The sequence below is a fragment of the Varanus komodoensis genome, unplaced genomic scaffold (assembly GCF_004798865.1).
Source record: "Varanus komodoensis strain SLA01 unplaced genomic scaffold, ASM479886v1 scaffold40, whole genome shotgun sequence".
Taxonomy (NCBI): Eukaryota; Metazoa; Chordata; class Lepidosauria; order Squamata; family Varanidae; genus Varanus; species Varanus komodoensis.
The window spans coordinates 2,072,511-2,087,645 of record NW_025335942.1 but is presented as its reverse complement, the minus strand read 5'-3'; the positions used below and the strand labels follow the sequence as shown (position 1 = coordinate 2,087,645).

At 43.9% G+C, this 15,135-nt stretch overlaps 1 protein-coding gene across 1 annotated transcript in view; it reads right to left on the bottom strand.

Annotated features, from left to right (window-relative positions):
* CTNND2 (catenin delta 2) overlaps positions 1–15,135 on the bottom strand; it is a 489,283-nt gene that overhangs the window by 275,338 nt on the left and 198,810 nt on the right. The window contains exon 5 of the mRNA XM_044442939.1: positions 8,315–8,487. Within this exon, the coding sequence (XP_044298874.1) occupies positions 8,315–8,487 (173 nt within the window). The remainder of the gene's footprint in view (positions 1–8,314; positions 8,488–15,135) is intronic.

Genomic DNA, 15,135 nt, shown 5'->3' with positions numbered 1-15,135 from the left:
GGCAGCTTCCATAATTCCATGCTATCCTCACAACAACTCTGAGCAGGTCAGGCCGAGGAGGAGGGAGCGACTAGCCAAAAGTCACTCCGCGAGCTTCATGGCAAAGTGACTTGAACCGGGATCTCCCAGGTCCCCAGTCCAACACTCGCAACACCACCAGGTTCTCCCTTGGCTTGGGAGCTATGTCACACCACACTATGTTAGCTGTGGGGAGTTGGCACAGGTAATTTCCTCCCTGCAGAAATCAACAGGGAGAATTTTCCTTTAAAAGCCGCTGCAAAACTCTGCAGCAACATCTGCCCAACATGGGCCAGCAGGGCTTTGGAAGCGACAGCTCACCCGCCTCCCCACTCTTCTGATCTCCACTTTGGATTGCTCTGCAGGATACTTGTCTGTGCTGCAACAGCAGGAACCAGCCTACACAGGTGAGCCAAACAGGTGAGTGGGTGGACGCTCTGCAAACATTTTTGGTCAATGTAGAATATCACCCACTTCTTTTGCTGTTGTTTTAAAGATCGCTTTCAGAAGGGTTTTTCAAGGAGTGCCCTCACCCTTCCTGTCCCTGGGAATTGTTCAGAAAATTCAGATAAATCCTGGCAGAAAAGCGTTGCTTATATGTGCCTTTGTGTTATAAAATCAAACCTGCACCCCTTTCTCAGAAAGCACCCAAAATTCCAAGCCAGGTTACTGTTTAGCATTTGCTGTTACTTTAAGAAGTGGGACCTGGTGGCTTCCCCAAGAAGCTGCCAGGGCTATTTTTGCTGAACAGTTTAGGGTTGATAAGGCTGCCAGGTCCACTGCATTGCAATCACCCTCATTTGCATGCCCAGACCCACAATAATCCCTGTGCCTCAGTGATCCTTACGTTAATCTCCTGCAATCAAATGCCATTGTATTGAGCCTCCTCTACAGACCTCTCACCTTCTCCTGACTCTGTTCCCCTTATTTCATCATCATCTGCTCTGCTGCTGTGACTCAGAATCTATAAAACACTCTGTGTATGTTCTAACAACTTGTAGCTGGCAGTGAGAACCACTACCCGGTAGCATGATGGCATAAGTAACTGCAGGGGGCCTGGGTGATAAAACGCCGGAGTTCAAGGCGATTCAGTCTTCCCTGCGGTTCCTGGTTTGTTTGTTTGTTTGTTTGTTTATATGCCATCCCCTTGCTACATAGCCTCGGGAAGGCTCACAAAAGTAACAAATAAACAATTACAATTACAATTAAATCATTTACTAATTACTAATGGTAATTCATTCTTACCATTAGTAAAGAAAGTCTGACAGAAACAAGAGGATGTTTTCTGCATATCCTGCTTCTGGGTTTCTCATGGGCATCTGTCTGATAAAGCACAGAGGGAAAAGTATGGTGGACAAGACAGCCTGTCAGTTTGGCCCAGTGGTGTTCAGAGGTAGCACAGCTTACCCCATCGGTGCGGGTGTTCAAGGATAGGCTGCACGTGCACATGGTGGGCCTGTCGTGAGCGGAGCCGGCTGGTGCCGGAGGTCAGACTAGATGGCCTGGGAGACCCCTTCTGACTCGCTCTGTTTCTGTGTTTCTATGCTGACCCAACCATTCTCTGAAACTGTAGACGATTCCGTGATGCAAATAACTATCACCTTTGTAAGTTTTTGTCACCTGCTTTGGGAAGCAACTGACTTGCTGGTCTCCCCCAGTGAATCTTTTTTTACTACATTCGTACACCGTGGGAGACGGGTGGGGTGGGGAATCATTCTCAGGTGCAGATCTGAGAAATGGAAAATATTACCCAGGAGTTAACATTTCATTTTTTTAAAACCTCTGAAAATAGCTTGGCCTGTGGAAGGTGTCAAGAAGCCCTAACTGGAGATTTCAGCCTTCTGCTGCACTCGCAGGAAAATCTCTAGGCGATGCAGCGTGAGCCTTGATGTAGATAACTGGATCAGTCTACCAGCGATAAAATGTGTCAGTCGTTTAATTCCTTAGGAGCAAAATAAATGTGCGATTTCAGATGTCATGCTGTGGACACACAATTACTACCGCCAGCCTCTCTGCAATACACTGCATTATGCCCGGTGAATTAATTCAGGCCATCCCGTTAACAGTGTGAAGCAGGTATACCGCAAGCAAGCACATTCCCAGGCATTCCACTGCACACACTCCTGACTTTTTCATGCCATTATATATTACGCAACCAAGCTTTAAGGAAGATTACAAAACCACTCCGTAAATGAAGCAATACATGTATACATACAAAGGGCTAATCCTGTTCTGCGTCTGAGTCAGAAGCAAACATTCCCAGAGGCAGGAAAGGACACTGAAATTCCTTATCGGAAACAGTATGTCTGAAGCCTTCCCTGCATTCCTGGGAGATGGGAGAGGCCTGGCAGGGAGAAGATATTGCTCTTTATACTTGGGCCAAGTGAGAGAGATATTGGAATCACTGGAAACAGCATTCAAGATGCAAGCAATTTATCCTTCCATGATACTTAGCAATTTATGTGATAAAAAGGTTAAGTCCCACATCTTCAGGTATTCCTAGTTTTATTATAGTTCACCCTTTGGCTACTGTAGAGAGGTTCTTACGTAGGAGTTCAAGGTCGCCTTTCAAAATGAATGCTTTTATGCCTCACAGCTAAAGAGAAAATGGTCTGGGAATTGAACCAAGGGTGTGCTGTTGCGGTGGCGGCGGCTGCTTTTAAAAATAGGCAAATAAATTATTTCCTTAAAGGTGCGATCCTATGCAAGCTTAGACAGAAAAAAGAACAAGCACAATGCCAAACAAATCCATGTTGGTTTAGAACTCCCAAATGTAGGCAGGAAATTCTAGAACCTTTTCTGTCTAACCCAGTGCAGGATTATGCTCTAAACTCCAAACATTCCATATTTGGCTGATCAATCAAAAAACTGGCTGGATAAAAATGTACCACGTCTATAATTTGATAAGGGCATTCTTTTGTGCGTTAACAGTGGAATCAACACTTAGATTCAAACATAAACAAAGCAGTTGGAACTTACAAATTCATGACTTGCAAAAACAATCCACTGACTTTAGCAGGAGTGCTCTGGAACAAGTGAATTGCTTCAATATTTCATCATCCTTCTATGATATAGCTAACCCTGTTGACAACTCTTGATAATTTTCAGTTCTGAAAAATGTAAAAAGCTGAAAATTTTCCAGCAGTCTAAGAATGCTGTGAAGTGAACCAAATTTAAAGAGCTTCATGTGTCATTTTCACATTTAAAACCTCCCTGCATATTGATTCTCCATTGTTTTTAGTTTGTATCAGTCCTTGAAATAATGCAAACAGGAGGGCATGCAGAACAATTCTATGTGAGTTTAAGCTGAAGTAAACCCCACGAAGTTCAGGGGAACGTGCTTCAGGTGGTGTTTGTGCAATGGGGGAGGGGGGATGTGGCCCTGCAGATGTGGTTGGATTGCAATTCCCATCAGCCAGGAGAGCCCATGCAGAGGAACGACAGCTGCAGTCCAACAACATCTGAAAGGCCGTACATTTCCCACTGCTGCAAGATTGCAGTGTTAGAAGAAGACGACACCAGACTGGGATCACCTGTGTGTGAGCCTCAGTGAGCTGTGGTGGCCCAGGCTGACTCTAGCCAGGCGACCTGCTCACGTGACCCTGGGTGCGTTTCCAGAGCAGAAGATCCGGTGGATGGCCTTTCAGGAGAGCTGCACAGGCCACCTTGCGAGCCTGACATGGCTCTCCGGAGAAGATGCCTGCCTGGCCACGTGGTTTGCATGAGCTCCAAGACATCTGCCCCAGAAGACGTGGTTGAGCTGGTGAGGCGGCAGAGGCCCTCCAAGAGACGGGTGGAGGGAGACCCAGCCTCCCTTTTGCCCCCCCCCCCCCCACCCAGGGCAGAGGATAAGCCCTTCCTCATAGGAGGGAAGCCCTGCCACCCCAAAGTGGCCTTAAAACCCTGAAGCAGCTCACAGATATTAGGGGCCAGAATAAGCTTACTTTGGTACTAACTGTAGGACTATCTATGTTAAGGTCAACATAACTATTAAGTATAATGGTCAACATAATTATTAAATATAATAATAACTATTATTATACTTACAATTATAATGATTATCGTTACACTAATAACAATTACAAATAACTAAAAAGTACATGAAAACCTAGTCAGGGAAGTGGGCTTTCAGATGCAAAGGAGTGAAAGGATTACGGAAGCGGCACTGTGGAGAATCTGCATTAAAGTTTTATTCATGTCTTTGCTTTGGGATTGGTGGGCAGGAGAATCTACATGCCAAACAATACTTTTAGAGAGAACACCTGAAGACTCAAGTCACATAAAGGGATAATGAATGTTAAATTTACAGGTTATCAAGGCTGGATGGAGAAAGTCCTCAAATGTGAAAATTCTGATCATCTGAAAAGAATTCCTGGGAGGACAGGAACTTAGCCTCAAAGTCTGTTACAGGTAAATTGGTGCAAAGAATTATTGGGAAATTACTAGGCATACAGAAGGACAAGCCTTGCTGTGGAAGCATGAGTATGGCTTGTCCAAAGGAAAATCCTACCTCACAAAGCATTATAAGTTCTTTGTGAGAATCAATGTAACAGCCAGTAGATACTGTGTACCTGGAACCTTCAAAAAGCCTCACCAAGGGTTTCTGATGAGATATGGCAGTCATAAGGTGAGATGATGGGTCCTCTTGTGGATGGGGAACTGGTTTTCAATGAGAAGCAGGAATAGGAATAAATGAACAGTTCTCATGACTGAGAAAAGTAAGTGGTGGGTCCCCCAAAGCATCTGTATTGGGACCAGTGCTACTTAATTTAGTGATGGCTAATTAGGTAAGAGGATTTTGAGTTGTGCTCAGGGAAAATGTCCACTCAATGCATGGCAATGCTGCAAAAGGCAAATGACATGCTAGTAAAGGGACTGAAAATAAAGCTACAAGCAAGGCAAGGTCTTAGCATCCTATCATCTTACTAGTCATCTATGGTGTGACCATATTTTGGAATACAATCAACAGCTCTGCTTACTCCTTTTTATAGAAAGGGTGCCAAAGAGCTATAAATGCACAAAAAGTCAACCAGAATAACCAGGGTACTGAAATAAAATTGAGGGGAAAAATGAAGACCTGTTCTCTCCTGCAGAGTTGGGCAGGACACATTCCAGCGGAGCCAAGCTCAGGGAACCAAGGTTCAATTTGAATGTCAGGAAGTACTTCCTGATAGTTAGGACCCCAAGGACATGGAAGGTGCTTCCACGGGAGGTGGTTGAGGCCCCATCAGTGCGGGTGTTCAAGGATAGGCTGGACATGGACATGGTAGGGATGTCATGAGTGGAGCCAGCTGGAGCTGGGGGTCAGACTAGATGGCCCAGGAGACCCCTTCTGACTTGCTCAGTTTTTATGTTTCTATGAAGGCTGAAAAAATTATACCTGAAATTCTCCATACTTATAGTACTGGATTTCAGCATCATGCAATGGATTTCAGTAGTGGCACATTCTACACAGACAAAAGGAAGTATTTATTCCCACAAGCCCTCAGTCATTTATGGAATTCACTGCCACAAGATGTGGCAAAAGCCATTTGGATGGCTTTAAAATGGGATTAGACTAGCAGTAAGTTCTGACAAGTTCATGAAGGCCCTATTTATTAAAGGCTCTTAGCCATCGTGGTTCTATGGAGCCTTCAGATTCAAAGGATCTGTATCACTAAATTATTGCTGCTGAAGTACAACAGGGGTATTCTGTTTATGCTACAGGGATGGGCCTCCTGGAGGCATCTGTCCGGCTGCTTCGTCAAATAGAATTCTGGAGCAGATAGACCTTTTGTCCAACTGAGCAAGGCTCATTCTGTGTTCGTACAACCCTTTAAATGTCTCGGCTTTGTACACTGAGTCTCATGACTTTCAGTGCCTTCCCGGGGCAGTAACTGTTCAGCTGACTTCACTGTAATTGTTGCCTGCTTGAGAAGGGATCTGCAGAGTCTATGCAGAATTAATATATCCAGAGCTAATCCTGCTCAACCAAAAGCAAGGAAGAAGGAAACCCCCACCAGTATAATGTCTGTGCTTTGTTTTGCGTTCTGCTGATGAATTAGCGGCTTTTCTGTTTACATGGACCAGTGAATTGTATGCTTCTTTATAGTACCGCAGCTGTGTGATCCTATTGCTATCAATTGGACCTTGGTATACAGCAACTTTCCAAGTTCAAAAGTCAACCAATTCATCTGAAGCAAGCTTATGAAACCTGATCCAGACCCTATTCAAATACTTAGATTAAATCAATATTTTGTAAAATATACATTGAGAATCTGCTGTCTAAAAGAACAACGGTAAAGAGAATACACAAAAATACTTTTCCAAAATCTGTGTGGAATAGAATTTTTTACTGCTTCATTTGTCAGGATTTCTTTTCAGTAAGTAGCAATGTCAACCTGCAATTTTACAAAAATTCAAGAATACTTTTTAAAATAGCAAAGCGCACAAACCATGGGATAGCGACCACAATCCCCAGTCAAAGGTGGTGGCAAGTTCTATTCACTCTATTCAGTCTAACATTAGGGGCTGTTTCGTACGACCAAGACAAACTGTATGTGTGGAGTTCCTGTCCGAACTGATGGGAGAACTAACAGTCACGTTCACAGAGCCATGTGGGACTGCAAAAATCCCTGGAATGCGGTATACTTAATTCCAGATTGTTTGTTTCAGATGCAGCTCATATTCTTGTTTTAGATTATTAACATACAGCACCAATACTTTTCTAAGACAGTAAAGCGTTTTGGGCTTTGCCTTGGAGACGACAGCAAAGCTTTCATAGACATGAAAGACTAGAGTAAGCTGTGTACATTTCAGAGAGTTATTTGAACTCAAGTTCCAACCTTGTCTGCGCTCGTACATGCTTCCCATTGTTTATCTGTAACAAGCTCAAGGCAAACAGTAAACCAAGAGCTGCTACTATCTAGAAGTCTCTGGTGGTGAAATATTCAAATTGCACAAATGAAGCCAACAAAGACTGGGCTATATGTCTCAAGTATATTAGCTTTACCTTGCGAACATCTCCTGCTTTTTATACCGATTTAAGTAGGGCTCTCGGAACAAAGGGGCAAAGAAAAACTGGGTATAAAAATGCCAAAATTTTTGGTGATTTCCTGCAATTTTAATGCTGTCTATAAACATCTCAAGCCGATTGGAGGTTTGGGAATATTTTCACCAGATCCACAAAAAGCCAGAGGCAGGGGAAAAATCAATAGGATGAGGAAGCTATTGCACAATTCAGCTGATAGCACATGCAATGAGTAACGAGAATTCGGAGCTGAAATATCGGCTGGGTTCAGATTACACACTGCTGCTCATGGTGGGTTGTTTAATTCACCATGAGCTGCTGTGTGCGTGGGCACCACGTTGCAAAGGAAACCCCCCACTCATGGTTTGTCACGTGAGCCTGGCAAGTGTGGGTTATATGACGGTCATGTAACCCTCGCAGAATCATCATTCCACATGACGAGCAGGTGTTATGTAGGGCTGAAACAGCCCTTGCAAAACCCGAAAGCAGAACCTGCGCTTGCAATGTGCAGCAATGATTCAGAACGGGAAGAGTTACTGGGTTTCAAGGTGCTGGGGTGGGCACCACTTTCCACAGCCAAACCTTTCCATAACTCATACTCTATTCCTGGGTTATGTGAGGGTTAATTAACCCTCACATAACCCATGCTTGCCAACCCCCATGTGTGAACAGCATATTCAAGATGGGGACCACACATCCCCTGCAGTCTCATTATTTTAGGATGCAGAACATGATGAGAGCAAGCCAGTTATGGAAAACATCCACATGTGATGTAGAATTATTCAGGCTTTTACTGTGAAAATCATATGTCTGGTATTTTTAGATAAATTCCATAAACACACAAAGTTGGCATGTGGTTCTCAGAAAATATCCACAGAAATTAAGATGCAGGGTTCACCCATTCTGCAATTATCAGAATTAAAAATACACAATGTTTTTAGAATGATAACTCTTGATAAAAATCAAGCATTAATGACCACATTATAAACCTATACAGAATAATATGAACATGCTAGTCGTCCTGCAGATGAATTCCTTAAAATATTGACTTGATTTTATTCCCTACCTTGTGCTGAGGTGTTCATGAATTAAGCAATTTCATTTTCATACTGTCCAACAGCCAAAGGCTTTCTGGGTGATTAACCCTATCCACTAATATTCTATACTCCAGACTCTCTCCGAATTCACACACAGCTGTGCATACACTTTTGTGTAAACTCTTACTTTCAAACAGGACACTCCCCAAAGGGCAATTGGTGCGACGGAGTAAGGATCGTCCGAACTTACCTGTCCGTAGTTCTGCAGAGAAGCTCGAGCTTGGTTGCCACGTGGGGGCAGCTGCGAGGTCGCTGTTTCACCGAGGGCGAGAGTCTGGTTGCTGTGGTAGCTGGAGGAGTACTGGAAGGACCCTTCGGGCTTGGAGTTGAGCTGAAGTGCGCTCTGGGACAGAAGGTTGGGCCCTGTGTGGAAAGGAGTTTGTAGCGGTCAGCGAGTGCCTCCGTGCAGGAGGAAAGGCACATGCGTAGCACAAGTAGCCGGGAACGAGCGACTGCGTGGGGCCTTGCTTTTTGCACCGGGTCCTTTCAGCAGTGGCGCCGACCAGCGGCACTGGAAATGGCACTTGGTCGGTTGAGCGCCGCCATTTTGCCGTTCTCAAGAAGAACCCAGAACTCTGTTTAAGATAATGGAGGGTGTCTCGTGGCTGTGCATGTGTAGGAAGTCCAAAATGGTGAAATAAAATATATCGTAGGGCAGAGCTAAATGTTATAAAACACACAGGGCTGCTGTTAAAAAGAAGCGGACCTGTATCAATTTATCTCTTCCGTCTCCATATTCTGTTACAATTGTACTGTGCTTTCTACATTTCGGGCATTATTTATTTATTAGATTTATATCCAGCTTTTAAAGTCTTACAATGAACTCAAAGCAGCTTACACCATTCTCCTGTTGCTCTCCATCTTATCCCTACAACAACCCTGTAAGGTAGCTTGGGCTGAGAGTCTGTGGCTGGCCCAAAGTCATCCAATGGGCTCCATGGCTAAGCAAGGACTAGAACCCGGATCACCCGAGTCTGAGTCCTGCACTCTTAACCATTACACCACACTGCCTCACAGTATTATAAAGTTGTACCATATTTTCCCATCCCAGCAGTCAATGTGGAGGGGGGATATACCCAGTATGACACTAGGGACAGTAGTACAGAAGAGCAGAAGAAAAGTTGATGTGGAATAGACCTATTTATCACGTAACATGTAAGAGTTTTGTGTCTTTCTGCAGTTTGTTTTTAAACAAACACTGTATAAACTGCTCTAAAAAAAAACATTCCACCTTTTCTTTTGTCATTTTGTTTCCTAAATCAAGTTGCTGAGTAGACAAATGCTGAAAAGTTATTCATGCAACATCTAAGCCCTTCCATGAATTCACTGGGACTTCTGCAATTTCTTTTTCTTCCAGTGCTTATACATGGCACTTTGTGTAGGCTCAGAAAATTATTGATCTCCCAAGAAGTTTATTCCTTCAGTTACAAATATTCTCATCAGTTAACAGAAAATACCACTGCTCAAATGGACAAATGAGCACTAATATTCTCCTATTTAAAGTCATATTTTGAAAAAACCCAAAACATAAATTTATTTATTTTATTTATTCTTATTTAAACTTTTTATATGCCACCCAATACTAAAGTCTCTGGATGGCTTACAAAAAAGCCAAAAAACAAAACAACCACGTACAACAAACAACACACTGCATCCAACCGTTATATCTAAATCTCAGTCCATTATATCTGAAGCTAAATCCAAGTGTGGATGAAATGTTATGTTGTTACCAAAAGGGCACTCTCTAGATCAAGTTCTCCATCTCTCTCCCATCACCTGTGTCGAGGTTGGAATTCAACATGTACACAACCCACACTAAAGTCCTTTATTGCTACTTGTCTACAAGATTACAACTCTACAGATAAGCTCTTCTGTTGAGGTCTTTGGAATGCAGATGCTAATCCTCTAGTAGTGTCTCCCCCTTGGGACTAGCTCTCCTGGCCCCGCCTTGCTTCTCTCTGGCGTAACAGGCGTGTTTTTGTTCCCACCTCCTCAGAGTTCTGAGATTGGATGCTAGGGAAAAGTCCCCTGTGTCTCCTGTGTCATGTTCAGGAAGTTCAGCATCAGTGGGAGGAGGGACAGCCTGCTCTGACTCCTTCTGAGCAGAACTCATAGTGCCTTTTTCCTCGGGGCCCTCTTGCTTTGATGTGGGCTCGGGTGTTTGCTCAACGAGTGTGGAGTCAGGGGGAGGGACAGCTATCTGCTCAGCCACCCCCAAGCTAGGTTGTGGGGTTGGCATTGGGGTACAGGGTCCCAAGCACAAGACCTCCTCGTGAGGTGCTGCCTCAGTCGGGGCTTCAGGCACTACAACCTGTGTGATCTGTTATCTTGTTACACGATGACATCCTCAGAGTATACATTTTCCTATCTTACCATCGGATACTGGTAGGAGCAGGGAAACGCACTGCAAGCGACGAAGGATCCCGCAGAGAATAAGGGAGAGCTTGGGAAAGTGATGTGGCTAAATGTAGGTCTGCCCTGGCAGAGGAAGAGCCACGAGCCTTGGAATACACACACCCCAGTTCCTTGCATCCAGAAGTTTCCCATTTAATTCAAATGATGGGTCCAGTCTACACATATGAAATGCACACATGGATTTGATCCCTGTGTTGAAACAATTAGGGAAATTCTTGCAAACAGTAAAGTTCCAGATGTGCATCTAAAAGTTTCTGAGCCCTTAAAGGTCCCTGAAGTGGGGTGGGGGGGAAATGTGCCTAAAATGTGGCACTTTTTGAAATACAGTGTTTATATACAGGCCCGACAGAACCTATTTCCAGCTGTTCTTGCAATACCATTTATGCATCTTTATTTGCATTGTATTGAATAGGAAGCATGGTGGAACAATACCAGGAAAAAACAAAAAAAAAGCAAACTGATGTATATCAACATCAGTTTCCATGGCATATTTGTAGGTCTGACAAAAAAAGAAAATAAAGTTTTGATATTCAGAGTTAGCAAGGAAAAAAAAAACTAGGTAGAATAGCAAACTGAAAAAAAAAATCTAAACAGCCTCAATACAATAAAGTGAACTAAGGAACTAGTGAAAATCAACATCTTGTTGTTTCTCACAGCAAAACCTGCTATATATGTAATTTTTAACATAATATAACCTTAAGAATGCAACATAACCTCACGAAAATTCATGCCTTGGATTGCATCCCACCCAATGTACTCATGGCCAATTTCTTCTTTGAAGAGGAGAATTTTGCCAGCAGAAAGCTAATGTACAGGTCTCTTGAAAGTGAAGCTGGGAGTTAGAGACCCTAACCTCGTTTGCACGGCACACTTAGCCAGAGCAGGTTATGAGCCGTGTCCGTTGAGCACGATGCGCAAACCAGCGCTGTGGCACCAGCGTGCGTGGTTGGTTGCCCACCGACAAGCCCCACTGGGGACCCACAGCTTGCGGCTGGCTTTTCTCGCACCGTGACTCGTCTGAGAAGGGGCTAGAAGGCCCATCACCGTGCTGCTCCTTGTGATCTGAGCGCTTCACTGCCCCCTGCCTGCCCCTTTCCCTCTCCCTTTGCCTCACTCCCAAAACTTTGCCAAAAAAATGGCATTGCAGAAGTACCTGGATACTCAAAAAAGCCTTTAATTTTTTTTGTGCACATTTTTTTTTGTGCACATTTGGCTGCCTTCTATTTACGTTTTATTCTTAGTAAAGCAGACGGCACACCAATATTTTCCTCTCCCTTTCCGACATCTTGAAACAACACTTGAGAATTACCCCCTCCACTTCAGCATTTTCCCACACAAGGATCCTCCCTTTTTATCATTTCCCTTTGTGCACATCCATAGGTTCAAATGGCCACTTCAGGGCAGGGTTTTTTTAAAACTTTTTTATTTCCATGCTGGCTTAGAACAGTGGTGTGGAAAATGCGCCCCTTCCGAAATCAGCTTTACTGACTTCCGTAGTAATTATACCCATCCCCATCTTTCCATCACCATTTTTAGCTCCTCCACTCCACCTCCCTGCTTCTTGGGCAGGTGGGAAGGAGAGTTGAAAGCGGCAACTGAAGGCACTTTTGGGATAGATATAATTACTGCAGGAGTTTGTGAAACTAATTTCTACCAGGTAAATCTACAAAACAGCTCTTCTAAGTAAGCATGGAAATAAAAAGGACTATGTGCACGGAAGCAAGACTTGTGCAAGTGTGGCAGGACAAAACAAGAATTTAGGAAGGGGATCACTGTTGGGGAAGCACCTAAGTGGGGGTAAAGGTAAACGTTTCCCCTTGACATTAAGTCCAGTCATGCCTGACTCCAGGGGGCGGTGCTCATCTCCGTTTCCTAGCCAAGGGAGCCAGCGTTTGTCCACAGACAGTCTCCGTGCTCATGTGGCCGGCATGACTAAACACCGAGGTGCACGGAACGCGGTTACCTGCCCACTGAAGTGGTACCTTTTCATCTACTTGCATTTGCATGCTTTCGAACTGCAAGGCTGGCAGAAGCTGGGACGGAGCAACGGGAACTCACCCTGTTGTGCAGATTCAAACCAGCGACCTTTCGATCTACCAGCCCAGCAGCACAGCGGATTAAACCACTGCGCCACCTGCAGTCCCGAGTGGGGGAGAGAATGTCAAAACACAGAAAAGGGCAGTGGGGTATCAAGCTGGGTGGCAAAATCCCCCCTCCTCCAAAGAGCTGCCAGTGGCAGAATAGGTGGGAGGACTGGTGAAGGACTAACAGAGACCCAAGTCTTGGCAAACTGTGGCGTGCCTGATCGTCTGTCAGGAGTAACGTGGTTTTGCAAACACGCCACCAAGCCCTGCAGCTTATTCCACCGTGGCTTTTCATGATGTGCAGACACACTCTGTCTCAGCAGATAGTTGAGCTTCCAGTTCTTTTCTACCTCACATACGAAGGTGCCGATGCAGTTTTATTTATGAAGGATAATGATGTGATGACATATTCATTCCAAAAAAAACCTCTAGGCTATATCAAGGACCCAAAAAGAAAGAAAAACCTGGATGAAAGAAAAGATTCACTGCACAATAATGCAACTGGTGATGAGTTACAAATCAAGAAACTACACAGTGCAAGAAGGATAAGAAAGAACAAGCAACATGTGCCCACATCAGATGAAAAACGGTATTTTAATTTCAAGTAATCACAGTTGCCTTAATTATACTAATGTAAAGAAGAAAAGCGGGGTGGGGGCGGGGGTTAGGTCTGCAATCTGATTTCAGTCAATCGTGAGTTTCAGACACATTTAGTTAACAGGACTTGCTTCTGGATAAACTTGCATCAACTAAACTCACGAATGAATCTGCATATTGGTAAAATCAACTTTTCTGAAGAAAGTGCTGTGTTTCCACAATATGCACACACACATCACAACAAGCATCATTTTAGAAGAGGCACTGTTTCCATGAATGAAGGCATGAGAGACAGAATGTCGCTTTTAAGAGAATGCTTGACCTATGGTTTGTAAGTGCATTTATTAAAAATAATAATATTTTTAAATATATTAAAATATTTTTAACATCTGCTGCTCAATTAAATGGGGGTCCCCTTGTGGGCAATCTGAACTGTTAATTAAACTAACCAATTTATTGGTTAAGCCAACCTGGTGCCGTGTGGATGGCCATACTGGCTAGGGATTGATTGATTGATTATTTATTTAGACAGACAGACAGACAGCTTATATGCCGCTCCCATCACATAAGCCTCGGGGCAGCTGACTATCATGATGGGATGGTCCCAGGCCAGGAAAGTCTGTGTTAAACACGTAGCCCTCTTTATTTTGTCTGTTAACAAGGATATGGACGCACAAGCTTAAAATTAATCTCATCCTGGATTAAGACTGATGTCAGTTTCATTGTATTTTCATTTTAAAGCACGGCTTCTACGCACTGAAATTATTTTGAAGTGTAACGAATGATGGTCATGTTTTAAGACATGGCTCCAAAAGTCCCTGTTTAAAACGTACAGCTGGGATCCAAAAAGTGATCCAGGCTGACACAAAGGGATTGAGGTCCCTGCTGCCCCAGCGTCTTTTCTCGGAATGGCTGACTCTCCAGGCCATGCCCCAACTCCTGCTTTTAGCATCTCTCCCCACTGCTGCATTTCCAGAGCAATTTGCCACAGGTGACTGCTGCTTGAGAGGAACTGATCTAAAGCGCTGAGATTTCCCTGCACATCTTTTAGAGTTCATCAATGGATTCCCTGGTCCCCACCTGAAAAAAAAATCTATTTTATTAAATACTGTTACTGTGCTGCATGGCCTGGGGCTTACATATCTCCTGCCTCTCCATGCATGAATCAACATGACTGATACGATCAGTGGAGGGGGGCCACAGCTCTGGTTTCCACGTGTGGCCAAAAATAAATCAGTTGAAGGGAGCTGCATAGCATGCTTGACTGTCTTCTAAAGTTATAGTCTTAGCTAGCTAGTGCATCAACAAACCTCCCTTATTAAAAGAAAAATACAACACACACCTCTCAAGACTAGGACTTGGGGTAGCAATGATCCATACATCCTACTTAATTCTTACCTTATTTAAATTGGACCAGGAAATGGAGTGGGGACCAGCAAAGGTGACGAAGAAAGCAAAGGTACAATGAGGTCCAAACACCCAGTCTCAAAAATAACCTTGTGGCCACATGCTAGACCAACTACAATGTCTGGACCATTTTTAAAGGCATTTCCGCACATATGTTTCTACAGTTAGAGTATCTGCTGTTTTAATACTATCAACTGTATGCTTCCATGTTTATCTGATTGCTGTTACTATCATGTGCTTGTGATTGTCTGGGGAACACTTGATTGATCAATGTCATAGGTGGAGTGTTGGATGGATCAGAGAAGCTTTTAGTCAAATCCAAAGAGAGTAAGTATTTGTAAGGGTTCAGCCTTCACCTTCAGTGCCACAAATTCCATTGACATCCATAAATCAACAGGAGGGGAAGAGGGATAAGTTATAACACCTACTATTTACAGAACACCCGAGCAGGCAAAAAGCAGATCCCCAGATGTCTGAGACTGCAATTTGGAAGCAGGACATGGCAGAG